Raw genomic sequence first — 27,583 nt, forward strand, 5'->3', positions numbered from 1 at the left:
GTGTGACACAGAGGGAGTGCGTCTTTCAGCGGAAACCAGGAAAACTCACGGACACATTATGTAACTGGGCGTCATTAAGGTGATGCAGCTGCATGCGCTTAGTGTGAAAACTTTAATACAAAAGTTCTGGAGAAGGACCGCTACAAGCGAATGTATTCAATATGAAACAGTTTCTTTCATTAGGAATGGGAAACATTTTTAAAATTCAGTTCAAAAGAGCATGAAATGAGTAAAAATAGAAATACTTTGATCATCCTTAAGACACATATTGCGCCAAAGATTACTCAAAAAAATATACCCTGAGTGTTGTTTATCTGAATGCAGTGTGGGAAGTTAAAAACATAGCTGCACAGAAATGCACTTTCATCTCTCCAAATGCATCACCAACCCTGTGATTCGCTACCTTAAAAATGTACCCAGACCCCCCGCCCTGCCTCCCTCCCTAAAACAAATCAAAGGTCCCACAAGCACGAGAAGTCAGATCAAAAGGAACTGGTATAGAACTATTCTGGCATTGAATCTTAATTGAGAACACACTGAAATTCACATGTGGACAGCTGTTGATGGCCGGCCATTAGTCCACCGTGGTGGCACAGCGGCGGGGAGGAGAGGGTTCTCCAGGTGAGCTCGACCCCGCTGTGACTGCGGATTTGTCTGTGGCGTCGCCTTCAGGGACGTCCGCTCCGTCGTCCGTCGGCGTCAGAGTGAAATAGCTCGTGTGCTGAAATTTGAGCACTTCGTTGCCCCAGCTGGTCCATCCAGGTTGAAGACTTCGGGCGAACAGCTCCAAGCACTTGGCTTCAGCTCCGACGTGGGGCTTCAACACCTCTACAGAAAGACAGACACGGGGAAGAGGAATCTTTGTGACTGGTTCATCTCTCTCCGGGGCAAAAACAAGGTCCTTATTGACCTTCTGTTCCTCCTCGTGTGTGTGTGTGTATGTGTCTGTGTGTGTGTGCCCTGTCATGTTAGAATGTTTTTATGAAGTGCAAACTGCAGACTACACATGGCAACAGTGAATTTCACAGAGACTCAACAAACAAGTTCTGCATGCCTTGAGTTTGCTGTTTTAAGCTGTGTTTTACTGCCCTCTCTGGTTAAAGCCTTCTTAATTGATGCTGTTCTTTTCAAAACTAGCTTTTGACTTGGGTGGCCCTTTGTTTCCACAAACTGCATACTTGTGTGTATTTGGAGGATCTAAAAAGGGCTGAATAATCCCTGGCCCGAACACACGCCATCAATTCATTGAATCACTTCCAATGAATGAATGAATGTCAGTGCAGATTCTTTTTCTGGTTTCCTGGTGGAGTTGCCCTGAAAGACTTGAATTCAGCCTGTAAGATTACTCCACTGCTCCCATTTCTTCTGGTGGCCCCTTTGCTTGTTACTCTGTAATAGGCAGAGGACCGCACTGGCAACCGCCCAGCTCCTTCACAGCACAGCATACATCTTTCTATGTGGCAGTGACCTTGAGTCTATAAGAGATGATATTTCAGGAGCGGTACACCTGACAGATACGTTTTCACCTCCGCCGTGCTACTCTGTCTGCTCTTGTGCATGCTCAAACCACCCTGACACTCGCCTCAGCCAACACTCAGGGAGTTAATGAGCCCAAAAGCCTGATCCCCAAACCGATCCGACCTGCACAATGTGGAGTCTCTTCCTTTGCACGTCAGAGAGACAGAGCCACAGAGAGAAAAGGCCAAACATGCAGCTCTCCGACTAATTCAACCTCAACCGGTGACTCAGCTCTCCAAGTTGAACTGAGAATAAAAGGTCCAATTATCAACTTAACTCTGAAATGGGACAACGTAGGAAACTTCTGCGGAGAGAGGTTTAAAGCAAAGAAGGACATTTCACAGCTAAACTCCTGGACAAGAAACATATTCACTCCTAGATATTTTTGCCTTCCCTTATGGTTGGATGTGATAGACGATGCCATAGATTTTATGTTGTTCCTTAAAATCTCAGTCTTCTCCTGTTTTTGAGTAGGTTTTTATATTCAACGTCTTCAGCACAAATGTGGAGTCCCACAGGGTCTTGTTGTGTGCCACAAGGGTTATCCGCCTTATAGCTAAGCCTTTAAAGCTACTCTAATTGATATAATTTATGTTAATAAATGATGAAATGACTCTCTAGTGAAAGAAGTCACTATAGTTGAGGATTACCACCTCTTCTTCAGCTCTAGTGAGCACTGGAGTGTCTTTAAACTTAGCATCCCATGATCGTTAGCAGCAAAATGATGACATGATGGAGATTGATGAAGTGGCTGCACTGTCGCTTTACGGCCCAAGTCAGGGGGTCCGGGGTTCGAGTCCCGATCCTTTACGTGTGTTTGCATTGTTAGAAAACATGCCATTTCATGTGAATCTCTCGATGTAAATGTCCTCGCCTTTAACTGAGTTTCAATTAGTCTCAGAGTAAGGAAACTAAATGCCTTATAAAGACAAAGTAACGGACCTTTGAGGGCCTGGGACTTACCTAAAGCAGAACAACCTCAGGGGAAAGAGCCATAGACGGTATGCAATAGTTAAGTTCAAACCTCCTGTGAATGCTAGCAGGATGCAAAACTCTACCAGTGAGATTAGATCTCCTCTTGGCTCAGACAACTCTTGACTCCGGAACTAGAGAAATTTCTCAAGGAAGAAAGTCGTAAATCTAAGATAACCAGAAGAAGCAGGTGGTTCTGCTATTTTAAAGTTTAATTTTGTGTGTTTTATTTCTTTGTGATATGACAAATTGATGCTCAGGTTTTGGAATAAACTCTTCTACTAGAGCAGGGCTGTCCAATACATAAGTGGTAGTGTGCATGGGGAAAATGTACAGATATATAACCCGTGATTATAATGTCCAGTTGGGAAGGGACTTCCTTTTTCACAATTTCTAAACTTGCAGGGAGCCATAATTAATTTTGAAAAACACACGTCTTGTCTCGTGCAAACACTTTTTTTTTTCCTGCAGCTTGACCATCTGGCAAAGACATGATGTCGTGTAATGGTGCCCCATATCTTTCCATAGCAACCACAAATGTCAGCAATAGGAGCCCCATCGGGGAGGAGAAGTGGGTCAGGGTTTCTCAACACTGCAGACTTGAGGGCTGTCGCTTCACACCATGGACGCTGCCACTGGCTCTTACAGATCTGACACACTCAACAAAGAAGTGCAGCAGAATCACAGGGACGGTGGCTCGAGATGAAAGTCAGAGAACTCAGGTTAATTAATGCCAAATGTCTTGAGACCTTTGGCATTTCTAGCAGTTGCGTAATCTATTGCAGGAGAGAACAAAAGAAGAAAGAAAATCCACCTTTCATTCTCAGAGGTGTTGAATTATCTTGTCAAATAGTTAAATAAATAAGCTGTTCTGCCTTCATTGGCAGCTGTGCAACAGTTGGGTCAAGCCCTCCGGATATTTCATGACACACTGCAATTTACAATTATTGCACTCACAAATTTGAGCCCCGCCCACTGTCTCTCACCTCGAACTGGAGTTAAAACAGATGCAACTGAGGCACACCACAGTTACAGATGCTGCTCATTCTGGCCCTTTAACAGGAGCATATTTGTCTATCTTGTCTTTTTTTTTCTGAATATGACGATACCTCCACAAATGAAGCAGCCAGAATAAACAAACCGGTTTTGATTGAATCTGCAAAGAGTCTCGGCCATGAACACAATCTGTATCCTTAATCTACATAATCTCTCTGGTGTCACAGCTCCACATCGCCGTCATTAGGATTTAGATCAGCGTATTGTAATAACGTCCAGCCACTTAAAAGAGGAGGCTTTTCTGTGCTTCTGAAAAGAGCTTCGGCAAACACTGGCTGTGTGTTTCTTGCTCTCCATACTGCACAATAAATCGCGTTCCCCTGAGAGGGAGGGACATGACGTCAAGCCGCTCTTATTCACCGGCCCTGCATATTCATTGTTGAGGTTTTATATCGATTCTAAGTAGCCGGGGCCATGTTGAAAGTCAAGTCTTGCAACACCACAATCAGTGCAGATGGGACACATTTGATTAAATCGGAGCAGCAGAAGTCTCCACCCTGACAAATCAAACCTGTCACGGGTTGAGGATTCTGTTCCTCCTGTCATCATGAATTATGTTGTGTTTGAGAAGTTTTTTCTCCTCAAGTTAAACCCGAAAAAAAAGTGGAACGTAAAAACAAATCCATACGTTATTACCATAATGTGTGTATTTCTCATTAAAAACACACTGCAGTCATAATTGTGCGTGTAATAACTGTTGTTGTCCTCTGACATATAATAAAATCTGAATGATGCATTTTAAATATCAGCACGATGTTGGGCTTATCACCGAGGCTGTAAAGCAAGATAACAGTCTTAGATGTTGCAGCATTGCCCTCTGGTGGTATGAAACTGTACTGCTAACCATTGCTCTTCTGTTTACCCGAGAGTGAGGGCTTCTGGGAGTGGAGAGCTGACGGGACGCTGACAATCAAACGTTGGTCCTCCACAGGAACCTCTGATGTCACTGAAGAGCTGAAAGTGGCGAAACAAATACCTTCCATTAAATTGTCGTCGCACAAATAACAGTATGAAGAGGGACACGATGAGTCCGCCGCGTTGCACCTCGTGGCGTTATCCGCAGTGGAACGATATCGGCCCAGCACCAGCACCTCATATGGCTTCTTATGATGTGAATCTAGTGGAAACACAAACTGTCCAGATGTGGTCACCTGCGTGGGGAGGGTATAAAAAAGAGTTAAAACATCTGGAATTCCACCAGTAAGTCTTCACGATTGAGAGCTGTATATATATTCAAAGTGTGTGTACCTTGACCCAGAACCATTCGGCCAACACTTCTACCCCCCAGTGTGGATACAGCTCATCCCGGACAAAACGCAGGTGGCTGGGCCGGTTGGTGACCCAGGTGACCACTAAACAGTTCGGGGACGCCAGTGTTGGTATCGGGAGGCGTTTCAGCTGGGACGAGGGCAGAGCACTGTACCTTCATTGAGGAAATAGATTCAAAATGTTACGAGTTGTACATTTAACAACTATATCCTTCTCTCTGATTCTGAAACAACACATAAAAGTACTGACAAAAGGCATTATTGTGTTGAGGATCAGGTTATAAAGTTCAAGCATTTAATTAATATCTTGTTGCATTATTGCGCTGTTTCATTATTTATTTCTGTTTCATGTATGACAAAGCTACAACGGAAGACGCAAGTCTAAATATTGTCATAGCAAATTGTATGCTGTTGTTTTACTTCTGCACCAGCTGTAACCGCATTTACCACATCAGGGTGTTTTAAAGGAACTCGTCTACTGGAGACTGTTGTCCATTTTGCATAAGAGTATGCAAGGTGGATATTTAGAAAATACTCTTACCATATAATCAATGCTTGGCAAACTATAATGTAAAACAGAAAAGATTTGTAAACTCCTGTCTTTCTCTAGTGCTCTTGTATTATCATGATGACTAGCATTCATCTATACTCTGTCATACCGTGTGATTTTTTTCAATAAAGACATTGATTGTGAAATTGTGAGCCATCTGTGCGTCGCCGGCGATTTCGGCACAGTTTTCTGAAACAAGAGAATATTCCTCTTTTCCTATTCCTGTACTTTTATTATATGCACACACACACAAGTTACCTGCGACTCCTTTTCACAGACTTGTTTTCCCACGGTGGATCCAGAACTATTAGGTCAAATCTCCTTCCAACTGTGTGAGAAATAAGCAGATTTAGTAAAGAATGTCCGACTATACGCTCTCTCCTGAGAAAAACACTGAGTCATGCTATAAGTATTTACAGTAGTGAATTCAGTAAGAGGTGGTCATATTTATGCCACAAAGACCAATTTCTATTCCATGACTTTCATTTCTTTTTGTATGCTCACAAAAAAGAAGTCACCACAACAACTGCAAGACATTTTGTCAAATCTGCTCCAGATGGCCTGAACAATATTTACACATTCCTCAGTTCCCACCATTGTACTCACAGTGGACTAGCGGTTGTATTCTTGTGAAATCAGACAGCAGGAAGGCCGTGTGTGGTGGAATTACATATTCCTGTCCCATCAGTGTGACCACCGTAGCCCAGTCCGCTTCGCTCTCTGTCACCCGAGAGAACAAGTCAACGTGTGACGTACAGCCATCTGCAGCAACAAGTGGTTGCACACACTGCTCCTGCTCCTCGTCGTCCACTAGAGGAAGCTCTTTAGCCATTTCACAAAGAGCAGCGAGGCTGCACTCCTGAGAGGGAAGAGGCTCGTCCTCTGTGTCCGTCACGCCGTTGAGATATCCGAGGGATCGGGCAGAATCCACCAGAGACTTGGTTCCCTCAAGGACAACAGCCCTGATCTGCATCAGCACACATTGCGTTGTCATACATACTCGTTCAGGAGATCTGTGCTGCCTGACTGTATTTGAAAAGCATGAAATAAAATGTGACGTGATCACCAGCGGTGGTAAGAAATTAACTGCATTTAACTGAACTGTACTTGACAAAGCAGAGTTTTAAGATACTCTATATTTCTTACTCTGGCCCAAAAGTCTTTCCAAAGACGACATGCAGCAAGAAGAGAACGAGATTAAACCTACCTTCTCATGGAAAGCCTGTGAATCAAGTTCCCCCTGGTTGAGTTCACAATGTTTTCGTTTCCTTTTCTGGAAGTCAAATTGATATGAAATAATTACATATTTTTGTTTCACGGGTAGTAGATGTTCATTCATGGATGTGTTTCTTCTCCTGCGTAACATTTTTGCATAGAGAAAACATTTAGTAAACAAAAAATATAATTACAAATCAAGAAAATTGTACAAAATGTGTCTGATTTATGAAAATAATCAATAAATAACTCCTTAAAATACAAGTTTTTGTTGTTGAAAAATAATAGTCAAAAAATATATATCTGCAGGAATCAAAACTCCACTGGTTTTAGCTTTTGGTAATCCTTTTTTTCCTCAGCAAATCTAAAGACAATTTATATTGCATGACACAAGTGTAACATATTATACTCTTATGCGAGGATAACAGTCTCTAGTAGACGGGTTTATTCCAAAATCTAAACATCCCGATGTCTTATTAAGGAAATAAAACACACATAGCAAATGAAAAAACGTTAAAATAGCAGAACACCAGAATAAACCACTTCATTTGGTTATCTCGAATAATAAACCCTTATTACTAAGAGGGCCTCCATTTATGGAGTCACTGCTGGTGCTCTAATAGCATAGACTTCCTGCTGGCTGTAATTCAGGAAGTCAGGGGGGTTAAACTAATATATGCATAGCCCTGTGGCTTTATGTAAGTTGTCAATTCATTCATCTATGAGACTGCATAGTTTCAGGTACTTGCTTAACATATCAAAGGGACCCAAGAGTCCCTTTGCAAATGTATTTTTTGTTAGTCTAGACAAATCACATGTCTTCCAACATCACACAGTGTGTGCACACCTGAATACATTAACAGGGCCCGCATTTGTCGCTGTGAAGTAATGTCTGTGAACCCCTGGTTTACCTTTGATGGTTTGTCTGTTTTATGCAACATATCCGTGTGTCCTTCATCCACAGCAGCACTGGCGCTCACAGTGTAATGGCTTTTTAACACCTGAAAGCATCGCCTTTTGAAGCGACACTTCAAGTGTGACTTGTTATCTCTCAGCTGGATGCAACGCGAATACCCCTGATCAATGAGTGCGCGTGCATCCAAAACCCAGCCCCACGTGTCCCGAACCACCGCGGACATTGTGAGGATCCAATCGGTTCAAACTAGCTAACGTCACAGCAATTCCATGTAGCTAGGTAGCTCGTTAGCTTGCTTCAGTTTCGATTCAGCAGCCGTGCCACACCCAACGTAATAAGGTGAGCAAACTTCATCGATTTTCCGGTAAACGATGCCACAGGTTAAGCGCGTTGTTGCTGTTTCGTTTTCACGGAAGTAGATAGGGGCGTGTCCCCGGCGAGCTACCGTAGAAAAGAAGGCGCGTGAACCGAGCAGTTAAAGGGCCAGAACCAAACATAAGCGCTTGAACCCAACAGTTAAAGGGACAGGTACTGTTTTCTTATGCAGTGCGCGCGGCGGTGGAGCTCCGACTGGGCGCGGTTGGTTTAAAGGCGACACATTCAATATAGTTTTTATCAAAGGCGGGATATGTTCCATGTTGTGTTAGTAAACACACTTTAATGTACATGCAGCTCCTGCAGCGTGTTAACGCCATTAGCTATACTCTGAAGTTGAAAGCTTCTCTCAACAGTCTCCATGGAGCAAGGAAGAGACCGCAGGATGATCAGTGTTTACGACTGCCGCTCCGAAAATAAGGAGCAAAGTACGAAGAAACAAACGCTGGAAACAAGTGCTTTGGACTACAATGACTTTCTTCGACTTCTGCGACGGGTAAAGATATCCTCTAACTAACGCTAGCTAACTTTGCTTCACTTACGTGTGAGATAACCGAGTTGTCTTCGAAGGTTTTCAGAACGTTTGAGCCCATCTTCATTTTTATTAATATTTAGACTAAAATTTGATGTTATGCTCTTAATTTGAACTCTGACTCCTGTAATTTATTCATGTGTTCAATATAAATAACTACGTTTATTATTGCAAGTAACTACAACTTCCTGCCTGTCTCTGAACCCCTGTCTATTTCATAAATGTAATGTGTAACCGTTATATCGGTCATATATGTTGAGTGTTTTATTTCTAAACCCATAATATTATACTGGATGATGGGCTTACTTTATATTTATCTATATTATAATGTATTTTAGTTGCAGTGGCACTTTCGGTGGCAGGCCCTATTGACATGCCATGGTAGTTGCTGCTGGTTTGGAGAGTTGCCACCGACATTCCCCTGTTTGTGGCAATTGCAACTAAGTTGCCACAGCAGTAGTCGCTGTTTGATGTCGTAGAACTGACACTTAACGTTATTTTTTCACATTTTATTACAGAAATTCTCAATCGGTCCACGTGAAACATTTGTGCTAGTCACAACGGACCGAATTCGCCTGGATTTTGATAAATTTGGTAAGTAAGTCAGTCCTTGTTGGTCCAAAAGTAAACTACATCCTGCCATAAATTATTGCTGAGAAAATGAAACAAACATATTTTAAATTGTTCTTTTCAGCACTGACACAGTCCGCAGAGGAGATGCTGCAGCGTGAAAATAAATTACTTAGCTTATAACATTGGAGCTCATCAATACCACGCTCTTTAATAATTTAGCAACGGTGCCTGTTTAATATCTGGCCCAAAAGTTGCAGCAACAAGCCGTTGTATAGCGTGCTAGTTGATTTGATCTGCAAAGGTCATCATCAGTTTGTTGCAAATGTGTCTGTTTTAAATGATATCAGTTTGTTTTATAAGTCGGTATTTCTACAAGTTTACACAAGACGGATAAAATGCTTCATGCTTTGATTTTAGAGAAGCTTCAGGATGGCAGCACCATCCACTTGTTGCTATGGGAGGACCAAGCTCTGGCAATGGCAACGGAGGAGCAAATCAATTTTGTGCCTCATTATGATACGTTGATCCAGAGTGGCATGTACGAGTACTACACCAGTGAGGGCCAGACATCACTGCGTAAGTCCTTGTATAATGTAAATAGTATTCTTGAAATGGACAGAGACATTTAGCTGCATATTATAACTCATAACTTTCTACTTGTTTCAATTGTTTTTCCCAGCATACGCACTGGCTGAGCTGATTGACAACTCTCTTTCGGCCACAGCTAAAAACACTGGAATGAGGACAATAGAGATTCGGATGGTTGGTTTTGCATTTGCATTTGCATTTGCATTTGCATTTGCGTGCGTGCGTATATATATATATATATATATATATATATATATATATATATATATATATATATATATATATATATATATATATATATATATATATATATATATATATTAATATTTAGACTATATATATATATATACACATACATACATAATTAGAAAGTCTGTGCCTGTGTCAATCTGCCATGTTGACAGACCTTCTCTCTGCTCTCCAGGTCTTTGATGAAACTCTTGCAAAACCTACAGTGATTATCTTAGATAACGGGTGCGGGATGACCTCCAAACAGCTCAAAAACTGGGCAGTGTACAGACTCTCTAAATTTTCCAGGTAAAAAGGTCATAGTTTGAGGTTTGGTGTGTTTTACCTTCTGTACTTTCTCGCTTCAGTTCAGCCATGATTGTCTAAGGTTTACTTCTATAGTTGTATCTTTTAATTTTAAATGCGTACAATTTGATTGTACATCTGGTTTTTCTTTTTCTTCGCTACAGGAAGGATGAAGAGTACGTTCGGCCTGGTCCGGTCCGTCGTAGTCTCAACAGTGATATATCCTTCTTTGGAGTGGGAGGAAAACAGGCTGTTTTCTACATCGGAAACTCGACCAGGGTATACTAATACTAATGTAGTTCATGTATTTTTTTTAAATTTATTTTTCTTTAATCTTCATGTTTTGGTTCATACAACTTTCAACAAAGATAAGTTATCAAGGGGGCATTTGTTTTATCTTTTTTTGGTACAATTTAGAGTTAACAGTAGAAATTTGGCATTCACGTTACAAACTCATCCCAGAGGGGCGTGCTCTTGCATGTATTTGATTGGCCTACACAACACCTTGTCGGATGATGTCATATTGTGTTGCAGCAAAAGTTGAGGTTTAACTTTTTTAGCCAGAGCTGTGTCCGTTGGCACCCGTGCTGCATCACCATTCAAATGAGTCAGCAAAAAATAACCATGGATTGGTTTAACTTTGTTTTCTTAGATCATCACTAAATCAGTTGGCTCCCAAGATGTTCACGAGCTGGTTCTGTCAAAAGAGGAGTTTGAGAGAAAAGAGCGTGAGAAAGAAGATGTTTACAGCAGTGTCATTAAAAACAGGAAGGTAAGTGTTCTATTTTAAAAGCCTCCGTTCCAAAAAAGTAAATTCTTGCTTGTAACTTAAAAAACAAAGTGATCTCCACCATTTTAAGCTCTGGTCTGGCTTCTTTTTAACACACTGTTTGAACTCTTAATTTCCTACATTCTGGAATTTGAATTTTATTCTCTGTTATCGTGTCTCACCCTCGTCCTGCAGCCCGGTGACTCTTCACATGTGAAAAAAGACCAGCGCTGCCTCAATGACCTTATCGCTGAGGAATGTGGGAAGGAAAGCTTCACAGCCGTAGTCATCACGGGAGTCTCACCTGAGCATATCGCCTTTTTGAAAAAAGATTTTACAGTGTGGACCAGGCAACTAGCGTGAGTTCATTCACCCACATCATCTGATATTCACTTCAAAGTCTGAACAGACACCAAATTGTCTACTTTGATTCATTTTCAAGTTCTGTTTCATCCATATTTCAGTAACCATTATCACTATTACATTCATGGAGTCAATGGAAAGGACATTAATAGCGTTACAAACTCCAATCATCTCTCTAAAATAGACATTCAGGTGAGACTGCTGGTCTTAAAAAGATTTTTTTCTTGCCAAGAGTGACTTTGAATTCTCTTTCATGTTAATAATTTAATGCAGTTGCAGCTCATGTTATCGCCTGACTCTTTTAAACAGATCACTTTGTGCGAGAAGCCTCCCAAGTTACCCCGTGCGATGAATCTGAGGGAAGTTGACGACGACATGCAGACTCTGTACATAAACGCTGCCGTCGACACGTTTGAGTTCACAGCCTCCCCTAAAGACGGGGGCACAGTGGAGGGACTCATTCGGTATCATCCCTTCCTCTACGACAAGGAGACATACCCAAAAGACCCGGATGCTCTGCTCGGTATTCTAACTCAGAAATATTGAATATACTTCATGAAATGTGACCAATTTTTGTTTTGTTTAAACTGCATGTCTAATTTGTATCTGTTTTTGCTCATCAGATGATGACGATGACGAAGATGGTTACGATAATGAGTCTGGAGCCTGGCGTCAGGCAAGAGGGAAGAGCCCAATATTTGACTGTTTCTGGAATGGACGACTTATACCATACACCAAAGTGCAAGAGTAAACACCTCTTTCCAATTCAAGTTTTTAAAAAAAATCAGATGTAACTTATTTGTAAAGGTTTATATATTTTGACCACTCTTTATGTGAGAGTTATATAATTAAGATGAACAGCTCAAACACTTATATGCCTTTCAGAGGAGAAAATGTATCCAACTCGTGTCACAGCGCTAAATATGAGCTTGTCGGCAGAAGGTTAGCCAGCTTAGCAAAAAGACTCGAGGCAGATGAAAACGTTGACTGAATTCATAATTTTATTCAGGAATGACCCATTTAATTTTTTTTGCTGATCATTCGTGACAGGTTTGACTGGTGCGCTCCGACTAAAACAACAAAGGATCTTACTGAGTGTTACAGTCGGATTTCAGGAGCGCTTTTCAGTGACGACACATTCAAAGTCACCACGAACAAGCTCACCTTCCTCGACCTGGAGATGACGCTGAAGAAGAAGGACACCATCTTCACGCGCGTTGTTAATTCACAGGTGAGCATATACAACTGCATATTATTATAATATCATTTTTATTGCATGTGTTAAATACATTACAGCTTTTGTAGCCCCTGAATCAGATGTGGCTGTAGAGTATATATTTAAAATTGCATTAAAAAGTGACATGCTATTTTTTTTAACAGTTCTGCAGTTATTTACCTCCCCGATCGTGTAGCACTAACCAGAAGACAGGACATGTTCAGTAACTGTTTGTGGTTCACTATTAGGTCCATAACTATGCCCACCAGTGATGTTCTTTGTACACTGTATTCCCAGAGTGAGCAAGAAAGATCAGTCAAAGACAGTCCTGCTAGACACCCCTCTGAATCGAGTTGCTTAAACGTGTTGAGAGTAAGTTCAGCAGCACAGTTCCTCATGTGGGTCTGTAAGTATGAGGCATGTTTTATAGATCAGCAGCAGAACATCAGTCTTTCATTTTTCTAGTGGTCAGAAATCTTAATTGTAATGGAGCTTTATTCCGTTTTTTTGTTTTAATCTAAAAGCGAAAAGAAGTACCGGGTGTTGCTGAACTGTTCTATTGTGCGTGCACAGAAACAAAGATGTAACATTCAGAAGGAACTTACGCAGTGGCTGAGAAACTGCCATGAGAAATGGGACAAGCAAGTCAAGTTCCTGGGCTATGTGGAGACCATAACACGGACAGATGTTCCCACTAAGAAAATGCAGCATCCCTGGGCGACGTTCTCTTCCATCGAATGGGACGGCAAAGTGTACAAAAAAGGCCAACTCGTGAGCATCTTTTCCTTTTTTTTCCTGAGTGTATATATTTCTCATTGTTCCGTGCTCTGTGTTGAAGCCGGCAACCTTCTTCGTACAGGTGAAGTCTCAGAAAACGGTGCCCATTCTGTACGGTCGTGTGGTTCGCTTTCTGCTGCACGGGAAATACGACGACGATGTCTTTGCCACAGGAGGAGAGGTTGAACTGGTTCTGGTAAGGAGGAAATGATGGAGTTGCGATACACGTTTGACTGGCATCGAAAGTGTTTCTTGAGCAAGAAAAACAACTGACACATGGAAATCCTGTACTTAAGCATGGCAACAGGAAACTACTCCCTACAAAGACCTCCACAAGGTCAAAGTAGCGTGGAGTGGAGAAATCTCTGTGTGCAAGATTTCAAGTCACAACTCAACGTTGAATCGTTTCTCCTCTAAATCCATACGTTTTGAATGATGTTTAATTTTTTTTTTTTGTTGACTTTTGTGAAGCCTGTTAGTGATAATTAAATATCTTTCCAGGAACCCAAAGCCCTTTACGACAAGATAAAGATCATAGCCATCTCTAAGATTGACAAGAACGCCACCGATGAAGCCATCAAGAACTACGTTGACAACGACGCCGCCAAGTAAGCGGTCGGGAAAATGCTCTAAATATAAAACATATCAAAAGGTCGTGTTTGTTAGTGAAGATTATTGTGCTTAACAAAATGTTTAATATCATACACGTTTGTTTGCCATAGAGCGTATTTTCTGCAATAATCCAAAACCAAATGGAAAAAACTCATTGGCTTTTTGTTGAAGTTAACAAATATATGGCTTCCCTGCAGCACTCTATATTCCATCTTTAGACGTGTAGTTTGTTTGTTTTTATTTCCACTCCACCTCATCTCCTTGTCCTGACTCGACCTCGTAGTAAAAGTCCAATGAGACTTTGTCAAGTTATTTAATTCTAACTTTAATACTTTGTCTGCTTAAGGCTTCCAGAGCTTCTGATAGTGGACTGGCCAGAAGGGAATCCCTGGCCACAGAATGCTGTTCGACCAGCTGGGACTCAGTTTGGTAAACTGCATCATTGTTTTCACACCACACCGGTTCACACGCTGATGATCACGACATGCTAATGTTTCCAAATGTCCCCCCCCCCCCCCCCCCTCCTCCTCATGTATCATTTCAGGGCCGCTCAAAGTCGAAATTCAAAACAAGAAGGGAGAGTCGTTATCCACGATGCCATCAGTAGGGAAAAAACTGCTTGTTGAGCTCAAAGTCGTCCAGCACAGTAAGATTTGATTCCACTGCTTGTAACTTTTATCTCTATTTTCTGTCATGTTATAGTGTTATAGATGAAACAATTAATTAATCTGGAAAATAATTGACATATATATTTATAACAAAAACAATCCTTAGTTTCAGCTTTAATGATTTCAAGAGCTCAAGTTCATGTGGTCAAATGCTTGTTTTGTTTGTCCAGCAGTCTAAAAGCTTAAAATGTTCAGTTTACAGTTACAGACTATAAAACTGTGGCAAATGCTCACAATTTAAAAGTAGGACCAACAGAATTTAGGCTTATTAAATGTCTTAAAAAACAGTTGTTACAATTTAATTTTCTTTTAACTTCTTGATCTTTGCCTTCTTTCTAATTCTTTGTTGTCCAGCTTCTTGGTTTGTAACAGTGTTTTTTTTCCCCTGTGAATGTTTGTCTCACTCGTGTAGGTCCTAAAGGAGATCAAGAGCTTCTCTGTTATGTTTCCCATCATTTAGCGAAGTGTGGTTTCTGGTTCAAAAAAATTGGTACGTTTTACTTTTGTTTATTCTCCTTTGTCATCGTAGTGGTTGAATCGGGATAACTGTCTTCTTTTGTTCATGACTCTTTCCACAATCACGTACACCAGTTCAGGCCGGTTTCCTTAAAGTATTTAGCTGCTTCTCCCACCTGGTTCTTTTCCGGTCCCATATCTACCCGCTACTTGTCATAATATCTCATCTCTTCCTAACTTTCCCTTTGGTGTTTGGCTGCTTTGGTCTTTACTGGCTCAAACTGGAATAGCAGTATGTCAACTTTTGTCTGCTCCAGAAACTTATCAGCGTACTGTCTTTTTTTAAGTGGTGAAATGCCTCATTGAGCTCATGTACTGTGTCTATGTGGGCCGCTTTCCATTCACATGAATGTAACTCATCACAACATTGTGCTCTTTTATAACCTGGTTCATGTCCGGGGCAGATGGATATATGTGCTGTACGTGACTTCAGCACAAGACATAACATTAAGCTTAAGATATCAAACATTTTCCTCCCACGATACCTTCCCATTAAATAAATCACTGTTGCTATCTGACAGAAAGTGAGGCACCACTTCACAAGAACAGAACCGGAGTCAAAAGGACTCGCAAATGAGATTGAATAGTCTTCACTCCCCGTCGGTTGACTAACGTCTCTGTGTCGATGCAAATCAAACTTATATTGAGGTGGAGCTCGTGAGGCCGTTGAACAGGTTCTATTCCATCACGTTAGTTTGCATGTTTGTCGTGCTGCTCGTCCTGGCACTGAGGTTACATGAGGACAGACTCTGGACATTTATTACATCCTCGTTCCTGTTCACAACATGCACGCACAGATGCTGCTGACAACTTTGCACGTAGTTATAGACACCAGTGATCATGACTTTGCGACTGGAGTGAGTTGGATTTTTGATCTGCATACACATATGGGTTTTAATGCTAAATGATAACTTCAGCCATCTGACCAATGGCTGGACACCACATGCTCTCTGTAACAAACACTCACGCGATGGAGATTGGGTCTTTTCTCTCCAAGTAGGTTCATTTGCATCACGCAAAGTACAAACAAAATGAGCTCATCCCTGGATTAGCTGACATGGTGAAGTGATGTGTAGAAGCACACATCACTTTGGGGCGGGGGTTCCTGCATTACCGCCTCGAGGCTCCTAAATTAGGCTCGCACATCCGGGTGTCTGATTAATCACCAGCCTCCTCTGTTTTACCGCCCAGGCCATGAGGGGCCTACTTATCTTTTTTACTCGTCAGACCACCGTGCACCTTAGGAAGTAAAAAATAAATACCAGAGTTAAAGTTACCCATAACGTGGGTGTAATCACTCGGAGCGAGGAAGGACATTCTTTCATAAGTATCCATTGCGCCATCAATCAGACCCCTCCCACCTCCCTTTTGAGCTATATTTCCTCATCCCCTTTAAAAATGTCATCAGCGGAGACTGCACTTGTTGTTGTCTCCTCCTTTTTCTTTTCCCCCTGGTCACCGTCCTGTTTTTCTGTGCACTACATCAAGCTGTTACCTTTACAAAGAGAGAGATTTAAAGGATGTAATGATATTACGTTGTTCGTGTACTTAGTAACGTTGCTTGGATAACACATTCAAACGGTGAGGACATTTAGCAGATTATTATGATGAATACATGAAGTTAAATTCAATACACAATTATCCTCACACATGGAAGTCGTGTGCTTTGTGTCATTTATTTACTTAGTACAAATAAATGACGATTTACATGATCTAAACGGGATACAAATGATTTCCATCGTTTCTTAATTCATTTTCCCACCACATTGGTTAACTTTTGGATGCTCGTATTTATGTCTGCTGAAAGATCATATATCAAGTTTTTAAACATCTCATCTTTTGCAGAAACTCTGACCAACAAGGGGAAATATACACTGTCCCTAACCACGAAGATAAACGAAGCGAATGCCTTTGGAGGCCGAGAGCTTCCGAGCTTCAAACTGAAGTTCACCATCAACGGTAAGTAAAAACCACTTTAACTGTCATATCTATTATAATTCCCTGAATACCCTAATCCCAGACGGACACTGTTTTTATCCTCCACAGCTGGTTGTGCTGAGACCTTCGTTGTTGGTGAAGTGAGCACCACTCTTCATGTCGGGGTGCCGTTCAACATTCCTCTCCTGGTAAAAGATGGTTATGACCACTTAGCGACGCTTCCTCTTGATCTCAAACCTGTACTGAAGTGCAGGTGCGTCACTCTCCTTTATTCTAACATCAACTGTCGTTTGAAAAAGTTAAACCGCAGTTTTGTGACAGCAGTTCTTGCTTATCCTGTCTATATAATTAATATTTAATTAGTGGCCTGGATGTGAGTTACGAGACGGTGGACAACCACGGGACCACGTTCACCATCAACGGGGTCAAAGCAAGAGGAAGAGTCCTGAATTACCAACAATCACAGGTTAGAAAAACAAAATGCCTCTTATTATAAGATATAAGTGTCCTGATTTACTAGAAAGGTTCAAATATGTGAAAGAAAAAAGTCGTAAATGCAAATGATCTTTTTGCAGTTTTTCTCACAATGACCCACATTTCACTAACGTCATGACATCATACAGGATGCAAACCTTACGAAAAAGAAATGTTTCTTCTCGGCCTTCTAGATAAGAGTACAACATTTGACACAATGAAATTGCTTGATACCCAAGAGAAGAGACAAAGTACTCTTGTTTTGCAGACGTATGACCTGAAGGTGACCCTGCCTGGCCTGAAGATCGACACACAGACTATTAAGATCTGTCTTCTTCCTGGTAGAAATGCAATTATGTATTCCTTTTAGAACGATCATTAACCTTGAAATAATCATCGTCAGGTTCTCAAATAAAGGATTTACTGTCTCTCACTGTTTTAGAACTTTACATTTTAAAGATATTTCAGTTTTGGACTCTTTAGTTTGACGAAACAAACATTTTGAATTGACACTTGTAATGGACATTTTCTCTATTTTCCAACATCTTGAGTAATTCAAAAACAGTTATGCTCGTTTTACAGAAAAAGGGCTGTTGTTTATTGGTTGTTGGTGTCAATTTAGTTAAAAGAAAAATGTTATTCCCCACTGAATGCTACATGGGGCTTAGTTAAGCTATAAGACATCGTCCATCTGTCATCTGTTTGCTACGAACATTAAGATAAGATGTGTATCTCTTTGTGTAAATAATCACCCTCACAGTTGAGGAAACGTTCAATAGTTTCTCAGCTGCGTGACGATGTTTTTCAGGTAATCCACATTCCCTCCATGTGACGCCAGACGACGACCTGATCCCAGTAGCAAACGGAAACGCTGTCACGTTTAATGTTGAAATTCACGACGAGGCTGGAAACATCACCGCTCATCCCAAACAGATCGTTTGCTGCAAGGTACAGTTCACTGTCCTTCAGGTGTCTGTGTGAAAACTCCTACAACAGGCTGTAACGCTCCCTTTCCCTTTTAATAAATGATGTGGTTGGTTGACTTCTCCTCATCAGGTTGAGAAGTTTCCGTCAGTGGCGACCGACTGCAGCGCCACAGGAGCGAGACAGCTGGTGACGAAGCAAATAAACCTGAAAATAATCAACGGGGAACCACAAAACCTCAAAGTTAAATTTGAGATTCCTGTAAGTCAAAATAGAACGAATCTTTCTGTTTCATTGAACAATCCTTGATTTTAAAAAAAAAAAAAAAAAATTGATTGTGATGTCTCTCCGCCTGTTCTTCGTTTTCCCACAAGAGTCAAAAGAAGATCCCGTTGGTGGAGAAGCAGCTGAAGGTGTTGCCCAGCACCAGGGTGTCCCGCATGGAGCTCTGCACCAATGACAATTTGGTGGTGACGAACAACGAGAAGATAGATTGGCTGGCTGGAGGCTCGCTGGAGAACCTGTTCTACAAGCTGTATGACGAGGCCGGTCGAGAGGTTCCTCCCACTGCTAAAATCGCCTCCATGATCAAGGTGTGTCTGACATATAAACATATACATAACTGCAATTAATCCGTCATCGTATTGGACCACTTCCCATCTGAATGCTGACTTTTCATTGTTCACCGACTTTGTTTCAGATTAACTGGTCAGGAGATGTAAACAAAGAGGATTTGGTCCAGGGGAAGCTGCCGGCCTTACTGGTGCCCACGCAGGTGCAGCCAGCGCTCTTCTTCCAGGTGTCCTACCAAGACCAGAACGTGTCCAGCTCCTTCTACATCGTGTAAGACACATGCTCGACTCAAAGCTGTGATTCAGTGTTTGCAAGCTGAAAGGTGTACATTTGAAATTCAGAGCATTAATATCGCGGCAAACGACTATTTTCTATGGTAAGATCTATCATAGTAGTAGCGTTCTTATCGGAGAATTAAGCTTATTTGCCTTTTTCAAGAGTTGGATGAGAAGACACTCATGTAGTCTGATGAGAGAGCCACGCCAGGACGTTCCTTGTTGCCAGTGTTATGCTGAGCTAAGCATATTTAACATGTGATGGACGTGAGAGTAGTATTGCTTTTATGACCCAACTCTTTGCAAGAAAGCAAATGAGTGTATTTTCCAAAATATCTGTCTTGTATCTTTCAAAGTCTTCATCCTCTCTTGTTTTCTTCGTAGGCCTCGTCCGGATGAACCAAAACGGCTCAAAGCAACTCTCGACCAAAACACAGTGAAGCTGGGTCAAATCCTTTCTGGAAACATTAGTTAGTACCTAAACTCACCCAAATTGTACTTTTGAGGATATGGTTGCACACGTATGGATAACACGCATCTCTTCCCCTCTGCAGAGTTGGAGCTTGTGGACCAGTATGATAATGTAACCAAGACGCTTACCTCCAGCTGTGAGAGGCACATAGCTGTGGAAGCTGAGCCGGGTCTGTCAAAGCTGAGCTTTGACTGGCAGGTGGGAAAAGACACACACACACACACACACACGCATGAATTGTTTAGTCTTCTTCTCTGACCTCCACATCAAAAAAATGCCAAGTACAGCCTAATATATGCATGAAAGAGTCAAGCAAGCAATGCCATAAAACGTATAAGGAGCCTCCTAAGATTAAAAAGATGTTTCTCTAAATAGAAAGTCATTGTTCCGTCTCTGCTTGACCGATGTAAAATATTATTATACAACTATTTTCCCATTTAAAATTGAACCGTAAAATGTTTTGCAATTTTTGCTTGAAAAATGACTCAAACGATTATCACAATCGCTGGCAATTAAGTTCCTCGATGCTAGTCCTAAAGTATTTGATAAATGAATTAAAAATGCTCTCTTCTAACATAATTGTGACATTTTGTTGCTCATACTTACTTCCACTTGGGTATTAACATTTTGAATGCAGGACTTTTACTTATCATAAAGCATTCTTTAGATTGTGTTACAAATACTTTTCATTGAGGATCTGAATACTTTCACTACTAATTACTGATCTCCGTTTAAATCAGGAGAGCAGCTGCTCTTTTCTGGTATCGGGGGTGCGGTTCCAGTCCGGGCCTCTCGGGCCCAGAGAGTTGTTCTTCAACTACAAAAGCTTCGTGGAGCGCGTCATAGTCAAAGTGACGGCTGGAGTCCCTGCCAAGCTTAAACTCGTCCCTGAGCCAGAGAAGGTAAGGGATGGGCTCTGGGATTAGAGCTCACTTGATCTTTGTTCGCGTATATTTTCATTATTCAGCAGGTTAAACTGTCACAGCGCATCTTTCTCTCTTCATCCAAGCCTCTGCAGGTGCTGAATGACCAAGGCATCGACACACCGTTCGTCGTCCAGCTGCTTGATGAGTGGGGGAACCGAACCACGGACCAGCGGGTCGTGGTAATACTGAGCTCTTCATCTCCGGCACTGAAGGTTAGAGCTCCACGAGCAAAAAACGACGCGTACTTTAATATACTTTTTCAGAAAGTCAGTAATGGCAAGGAACTTCTTTGTGAGTTGTGACGGCATTTTCAAAGTGGAAGAAATGTAAAGAGATCCTCTTGTTGTTCTAGCTGACGACATCTGTAACGTCACAACCCGTGAACGCAGAGGGGGAAGCTTCTTTCACTGTTAGTAGTGTGAGCGGACCAAAGTAAGTGTCGCTTACTTGCGTTTTTATCATTATAATGCAATAATGGTAGTGAGTCAAATCAGGGATTGTATCATCAGTCAGCCATATTTCCAATACTGTATACATATCCTGAATTGGGACCCAGCTAAAGTCCCACCAGTGACTAATGGGAGTGTTGTTACTCTGTTGTTCCACTAGGGGGTCCTATCGGCTTGAGTTTAAAGGTTCCCTCAACATGAAACCCATCTCTGGTTCCACAGTGAATCTCACTGTCATACCTGACCCCAACAAGCCCGTCAGCCTGTCGGTGGAGTATACAACCAGCGACGTGTTTCAAGCTGGGAGCGTTTTCCCAGGTTTACATCTTAATCAAATCTCTTTGTTTCTTTTCCTCTGGTTCGTGGAGCTCTTATTTCACGACATGCGACCGGTTTGGCGTCTATTAGCAAACTGAGAGCAGCTCTGTGTGTGTGTTCAGTCTTCTCTGTGACCGTGGTGTCGGATGAAGGAAGCCCGATGACGACTTTTAACCCCGCTGCCGTGTCCATGAGCCTGTGGAAGGGAGCGCCATCAGGAAACGCGCCTCCACCAACGGTGAAGGACTTCACAAGCAGAAGGACTGTCACGGATTTGTTTTATTTGCTTTTCTTTTAAACTACTACTTCTCTTGTCTAGGCCACCGAGCTGAAGTGTAGTAAACCAAGGAGGAATGAAAAGAATGACCGTTTTCACTTCAGGTAAAATGCTTTTTGCACCCTGTCGGGTTCTGCTCTGCCTGAGGTGTTGCAGGATGTTTAAAACGCACAATATCAGAAGCCGACTGGCAATTTAGCTTCTGAGGGCTGTAGCTCAGACCTCTGAGGTAACTGTAGACATGAGAATTGAGTTGGAGAGGGAATTGATGAAGTCTGCAGATTGCTTCCTATCACAAGTAGCTTGTTTACACTCAAGTCTCACAGTTTGACAGCACACAAACAAAGTTCCTTTGTCATTTATTGTATTGTTCATTGTTAATTAGAAAACAGTTGAGTTGCGTGATAAGATTGATACCACTCTGATGTCAGTACAGTAAATATGAATTATAAAGTATAAAAACAAGGGGACTGTTTTCCTTTGTTTAAACGGTAACTGTTTCTTTAAGAAATGTAAATATTGTTTGTGCTTTCTCTCACGTCAGAGATAAAGAAATCCCAGAACAAGTTGGAAAGTACACCATCCAGTTTTTTCTACGAATAGGCAATGGAAAAGTCCTGTCCAGCAAGCAGGTGGGTTGATAGTAAGTCGTTTCCACACGTCCAGCGTATTGAGATGCTCTCTCATACCCGTTGAAAAAAGGAAAGCGGGAAGGTCCTAACCTCAGCACTGATTCCTGCCTCCTAGATTCCTATAAATGTGGAGGCCAATCAACCAATCAAACTGGGACCCGACTCACAGCCACAGACCCCAGTTGTCTCTGACAGCAAAGCCATCGCCAACCGAACCCTGGTGGAGAATATGACTCTGAGTATAATGGTGAGCACGAATATTCATGTATGGCAACAGAGCAGAACCGGCTAAAGCTCTGTAGTTGATCAGCTGATTAACAGCTTTAACTGGTTCCAGGATTTATTTGGAAACCCAGCGGGACAGGACCTGAACGGGAAGCTGGTCGTTTCTATGAAGAACTCCAGTGGCGACGGCAACAAAAAGCTCCCTCTGTTTGAAGGCAAAACCAACAGCGTGACCGTAAGATTGATAAAAGGAAAGGCCCACATTAATGTGAGTAACCCGACACAGCTTTTACTTTGTGACGGCGCCATGATGCATATTGCACACGTGATAATTGTTTCAATTACTCCTCCACAGAGGCTCGTTATGATGGAGAACAGCCCCGGCGAGAATGGAAGTACATACATCCTCCTCTTCAAACCTGAAGTGGGAATAGTTCCCACGCCCCTGGCGCCTTTTGAGCTCCCCTTCCATTATTCCAATGGTATGGCATGAAAAGACTTGAGATCTGTGCTTGATATGAGACGTGTATCATATGTTCACACATGATTAGATTGTCTATCCAGAGTTTGGGTTTTATTTGCTCAGGTTTGCAGATGTAGTCTCTTAGTTATAGTAGTAGATATTATCATGTTGCATCACCAGCTGATTTATCATCTAAAATGTTAATCCTTGCAGGATCTTACTGACACATTAGAGTCAAATACTTAACTAAGAAAACATTTCTCCATGGTTTTAGTCATAACGGTAAAGTTTGTCTGTTGATTTTTTTTTTAATGATTTTCAGATGCGGAGAATCAACGAAAAATGTCTGAGCTGTCCGTGAAGAAAAATGAGCTCATTACCACAATTTCTAAAAGCAAAGTCATCTTTTCTACATTACAAGAAATCCTTCAGTTGCTGACCAGTAAGATTTTCTTTCCTCTTTTTTCAAATTTCTTTTCAATACGCCAGAAACCGGTGTACAAACAGACAATTGTGTGTTTGTTTTTTTTGCAAACAAAGCCAAAGTTCTTCAATCTTGTTTAAACACAAGAACCCGTATTTATTTGTATCTTAAATGTGGAACTTTCTGATAGTTTAAGAAAGTATTTACGTAACATAACTTGTGTCTGTGCTTTATTATTATTATTATTATTATTATTATTATTATTATTATTATTATTATTATTATTATTATTATTATGTACTTCTTCCATCACAGATCAGCACCTGATTGCAAGTCAAAAAGAGCAAGCCCTTCGAAATGATCTGATCAGTTGGAACGTGTACGTTTACCAAGGGGTAAGATGTTAAATCTATTCACACTTAACTTCTGCATATGTAGAAACCTCCTTTATTTATTTATGTTTATACTGTGTGTATGTATACATACATGTTTATTGGGAGGTGACATTTGCAGATGTGTTATTCTGTGTAGACCCCAGATGTTGACAGGCTCCTAAAAGAAAAGGAAACTGAAGCCTACAGGATCCTGAACACACCCAGAAGAGTCTGCTCCATCCGTGATGCCTTCAAGGGGCAGCAGGATGTTTTGGGAATGGTAATATCAGAGAAAAGACTGTTTGCTTCACACCCTAACAAACCCAAAGTGATTTCAAGGAAGGGGGAACTCCATCCAGATGTGTCCAATCATTGTTTGTGCTGATGTGTGAGTTTTAAAGAAGCTTTGCCGGACCGACGAAAGTGTGTTTTCCCCCCTCGGTTTATTTCTCCCCTTTTACCTTCTGGGTCCAGGTCGGCCACCTGGCCTTTGTTGAGAACGACGATGACGCGAGGGTCATCTCCTGGCATATCAGGGGCGACATGGATTGCATCATCACCCAAACAGTCGCAGCAGCGACGAGGATCTACGAATACACCGGCGGCCGGCAGCAGGTCATGCCCCTGGAAAATATTTTTCTGCCCCCGGGCAACAGGTAAATCCTTCTGCGCCACCGACGGGTGTCTTTTTAAAGAACCGCGTTTGTGTTCACACACGATATTGGTGTCGGTGTCGGTGCCCGAGTTGCTTTCCTATGACATTCCTGTGCGGTCTCGGTTCTAGTTTTTAATTATGAAGCAGAGCCTTCCAACAATAGTAATTTAAAGATTGTGTGGCACCTCCTCGCTGAACAGACTGTTTAGAAAGATACCGGAGGAAGATCAACAGAGTGATCCCTCCTCTGGCAGACCTGCAACTAATGTCGTGTGCACAGAATAGAACGAGTAGAATGACTGCATGCACCATCAGGATGATGCTCAGATCCATTCAAATTTAAAGCAAATGATCATGCAAATGAATGCATGCTTTGAAATGTGGACAACAACTCGTTAAATGCAAAAGACTTCAGGGTTTGTTATTCATGAAGTACAGATAGAGGTGACTAAAATGATTACTATATAGAGAGAGCAGCTTCCTCTTGATGGCGAGTAAATAACACATGTTGACAAATGACTTGCTCACTATTTAGCAGCCCGTGCTGCACAGTTTTAGATCGTACGAGACTGTTGTCTATGTTACAGTAGTGTTGTGTTTGAGTCTGCGTCACATTAATATTTGGGCTGAAACAAATGTTTGTGTGTTATTTATTGATGTGCAGATGTTTTTATAAAAACATATAAAATGTCAAACGTTTGAGTAACAATTTCCGAAAGCTCAATGTGGCCTCTCTCCGTCTGTCTTCTTTCACTACACGAAGAGTCCCAAACCCCAAAATGATTCAATTAACTTTCACAGGAGAGAGAAAAAAAAGCAACAAATCCTCACTAATGAGAAGCTGGAAGTTCAAATGATTTAAACTATGGATTATTGTTATTGTTTCCAATTAATGATGTACCAATAATGTAACATAGAAGCTGAAACGATGACCTGATTGTTTGGAAATTAATTGGGATCTATTCTAAGAATGGAACAATTGTTTGAGTCATTTTGAAAAACACAACCGTGCTTATTGGAGCTTCTCCAACGTGAGGACTTTCTGCTTTTATATCACAATAAACTGTAAAGTCTTTGAGTTTCAGACTCTTGTTCTGATAATACAAGACATTTGTCGGCTCCGGGGAAGCTGTCGGGCATGTTTTGTGCTTTTCTAACTTAAAACAATTGTAAAACAATGTCCATATCAACTCGGCATGTACTAACGCTTGAATTGCTCACAGACCGATGCCACACATAAGAAATGGCCGCATGCTCTTCGACCCCCCTGGAAACCCGCTCTTCGCCAAGGACCTCCTGCATTTCCCCCTCAACCAAAAGAGCTGTGTCACTGGTGAGCTCCCTCAGATGGATCAGTGTAACATGGCTGCTGTTCTTCCATTGCTTTGACCTCAGTCCAGAGGTCCTGAGGGGCGTTTAGAGGGTTCCCAGGTCTCTTTGTGTTAGCTGATGTTCTGGTATTTCCTACATGCCCCGTCTACTCCTGTTGAGTCCTGGATAAATGGTTCCATCTGGGACCCAACCTCACAGGGGTGGAGGGAGTTTTCTCATCGTGGGGCCTCGTCACTGGAGCAGAAATTGAGTCTCTTTTTCCACATTAAACTTGCTTTTTAATACAGGGATTTTCTGTCGTTTTTGGACATGTATCAGAAGCCATCTCAGTAAAGCGCTTCAGTCTCCATCTCCTCTTCCTTCTGTAGCATCAGTCGAAAAATAAGTTATGAACGTTTACATTTGTCCAAACGGCTCCGAATGTTTCCTGCTTTCTTTGCAGCTTTCAAAAACATCCTCGGAGACACTATTCTGATTGATGACCTGGACTCGGCAAACAACTACCGAAAGGCGGTGAGTGACGCTCGCCGGCGGAGGCGTGCCGTGAATGTACCGACCCCCTCCCTCCCGTGGTCATTTTCCCTCCTTAATGTGCTGTGTCCTAAAGGTGGTGCAGAGTAAGCAGTCGTGTCCCACCATCCTGACCCGGAAGGGCGACCGGGTCAGTGCCAAGGGAAAGTTCGGAGGCGCACAGAACAAAGCCCCGCCCATCGGGGCGTTACAAGTGTTCGGAGCCCCGATCCCGCAGCAATACTACACTTTAAAGCAACACATCGGTGACGTCACTCACATTTCTAAGTTTGTGTTTGTAGTCCTGTTCGGTCAGATTGTGTATTCATTCCTCCTTTTTTTTAATTTATTGAACAGATCTGCTGGAGAAGCACCGGGCAGCTCTGGAGAAGAGGGATCAGGCAGCTAAAGACCGGGAGGAACACTTAAGCAAAATAATGTCTTCTGAAAACAGGAAAAGGCAAGAAGAAATGGAGGAGAACATGAAACAACTGGAGGAGATTGAGAGACAACTTGGTATGTTTGTTGACCTGGTTGAAAGGGCAGAGAAGTCCAATTCAAAAAATATTTTCCTTTTTTTTATACTGTTAGTATTGTTGATTTCTAATGCTGTGTATTTTACTTCCAGTGTCAACACCAGTCAGACCAGTGAAACGGGGTCTTGAAGGTGCTGGAGAGCCGTCCAGCTTCGTAGCAAAGAGAGCAAAGTAGAGGTCGGCACAAGAGGAGGAGGACCCGTCCAAACCAAAGCTCACCTTTTGAGTTGTAGATTTTTATTTTTTATATGTTTTAATACTTGTACGAAGTCATGTACATATGATTCACTTCAACAAGTGGCGTTATTATTTCTATAAAAAAGAATACAAATTTCCTATGATCTGTTTTGCCTGTGTCATTATTTCTATTTCTGTACATCTATATCTTAGTTTGAGGCATCTGGGCAGGAAGGCATTGACATGCGCGCGCATGTTTCGCTCTGGATGATTACGGTGCTTCTCCAAAACCAAGACAATTATTACCCGAGTTTAGGCCTCCGGAAATCATGTAATCCTCTGACATTGTGTTTTTGGATGCTGAAGGAGAGTTGAGTGTGGTCTTTGGTGTGTGTGTGTGTGTGTGTGTGTGTGTGTGTGTGTGTGTGTGTGTGTGTGTGTGCGCGCGCGCACCCGCACATGCATGTGTGTTGGTGTGTGTGTGTGATCTGAGAAACGGAAAAAGGCATCTGTCAGTGTTGGAGGGGGTCCCAAAACGTCACATCCAAGGACGGTAGAAGAAGCGTGTGTGTCTGCGCTCCGCAGAACAACACAACACAGACCTTCACTAC

The 27,583-nt window shown here is 41.9% G+C and overlaps 2 protein-coding genes across 4 annotated transcripts; one reads left to right on the forward strand and one right to left on the reverse strand.

Moving 5' to 3' along the window:
- Positions 1 to 134: 134 nt before the first annotated feature.
- mettl4 (methyltransferase 4, N6-adenosine) lies at positions 135 to 7,892 on the reverse strand. The gene is made up of 8 exons (XM_068582044.1): positions 7,491 to 7,892; positions 6,572 to 6,637; positions 5,971 to 6,331; positions 5,623 to 5,692; positions 4,795 to 4,969; positions 4,591 to 4,697; positions 4,409 to 4,500; positions 135 to 828 (listed from the first exon to the last, which is right to left on the reverse strand). The coding sequence occupies exons 1-8, from the start codon at positions 7,716 to 7,718 to the stop codon at positions 575 to 577; spliced, it is 1,353 nt and encodes a 450-aa protein (XP_068438145.1). The 5' UTR covers positions 7,719 to 7,892; the 3' UTR covers positions 135 to 574.
- Positions 7,893 to 7,997: 105 nt separating this feature from the next.
- smchd1 (structural maintenance of chromosomes flexible hinge domain containing 1) lies at positions 7,998 to 27,133 on the forward strand. Of its 3 annotated transcripts, none has more exons than XM_068581924.1 (49): positions 7,998 to 8,023; positions 8,227 to 8,366; positions 8,921 to 8,996; positions 9,393 to 9,551; positions 9,655 to 9,737; positions 9,988 to 10,100; positions 10,262 to 10,376; positions 10,750 to 10,869; positions 11,062 to 11,225; positions 11,331 to 11,421; positions 11,539 to 11,752; positions 11,853 to 11,976; positions 12,280 to 12,460; positions 12,743 to 12,817; positions 13,019 to 13,216; positions 13,305 to 13,418; positions 13,724 to 13,830; positions 14,181 to 14,263; positions 14,379 to 14,480; positions 14,915 to 14,992; positions 16,864 to 16,977; positions 17,065 to 17,209; positions 17,320 to 17,422; positions 17,699 to 17,771; positions 18,239 to 18,378; positions 18,487 to 18,615; positions 18,729 to 18,947; positions 19,055 to 19,197; positions 19,587 to 19,672; positions 19,757 to 19,872; positions 20,415 to 20,576; positions 20,684 to 20,812; positions 20,953 to 21,032; positions 21,210 to 21,367; positions 21,490 to 21,605; positions 21,687 to 21,748; positions 22,189 to 22,276; positions 22,392 to 22,523; positions 22,614 to 22,769; positions 22,857 to 22,983; positions 23,287 to 23,406; positions 23,704 to 23,783; positions 23,920 to 24,042; positions 24,237 to 24,418; positions 25,641 to 25,750; positions 26,192 to 26,262; positions 26,357 to 26,525; positions 26,617 to 26,775; positions 26,888 to 27,133. In XM_068581924.1, exons 2-49 carry the CDS (start codon positions 8,232 to 8,234, stop codon positions 26,968 to 26,970), a joined length of 5,907 nt encoding a protein of 1,968 aa, XP_068438025.1. In that variant the 5' UTR covers positions 7,998 to 8,023; positions 8,227 to 8,231; the 3' UTR covers positions 26,971 to 27,133. The 3 variants fall into 3 exon arrangements, with proteins under 3 accessions (XP_068438025.1, XP_068438024.1, XP_068438023.1); XM_068581923.1 differs by having other exon boundaries at positions 8,017 to 8,074; XM_068581922.1 differs by lacking the exon at positions 7,998 to 8,023 and adding an exon at positions 8,116 to 8,137.
- Positions 27,134 to 27,583: the final 450 nt, after the last annotated feature.

This window comes from Clinocottus analis, unplaced genomic scaffold (assembly GCF_023055335.1).
Source record: "Clinocottus analis isolate CAN_PGR_092001 unplaced genomic scaffold, fCliAna1.0.p SCAF_18, whole genome shotgun sequence".
In the NCBI taxonomy this organism is placed as follows: Eukaryota; Metazoa; Chordata; class Actinopteri; order Perciformes; family Cottidae; genus Clinocottus; species Clinocottus analis.

What these genes read in the sequence shown, in the direction of transcription:
- smchd1 (XM_068581922.1), top strand. An exon ending in AGCTGGGAGCGTTTTCCCAG is followed by an intron (nt 21,368 to 21,489) that starts GTTTACATCTTA and finishes GTGTGTGTTCAG; the next exon opens with TCTTCTCTGTGACCGTGGTG. An exon ending in AGCAGGATGTTTTGGGAATG is followed by an intron (nt 24,043 to 24,236) that starts GTAATATCAGAG and finishes TTCTGGGTCCAG; the next exon opens with GTCGGCCACCTGGCCTTTGT.
- mettl4 (XM_068582044.1), bottom strand. Translation starts at nt 7,718, where the DNA reads ATGTCCGCGGTGGTTCGGGACACGTGGGGCTGGGTTTTGGATGCACGC. An exon ending in AATACAACCGCTAGTCCACT is followed by an intron (nt 5,693 to 5,970) that starts GTGAGTACAATG and finishes TTTCTCACACAG; the next exon opens with TTGGAAGGAGATTTGACCTA. An exon ending in TCTGTGAAAAGGAGTCGCAG is followed by an intron (nt 4,970 to 5,622) that starts GTAACTTGTGTG and finishes TCCTCAATGAAG; the next exon opens with GTACAGTGCTCTGCCCTCGT.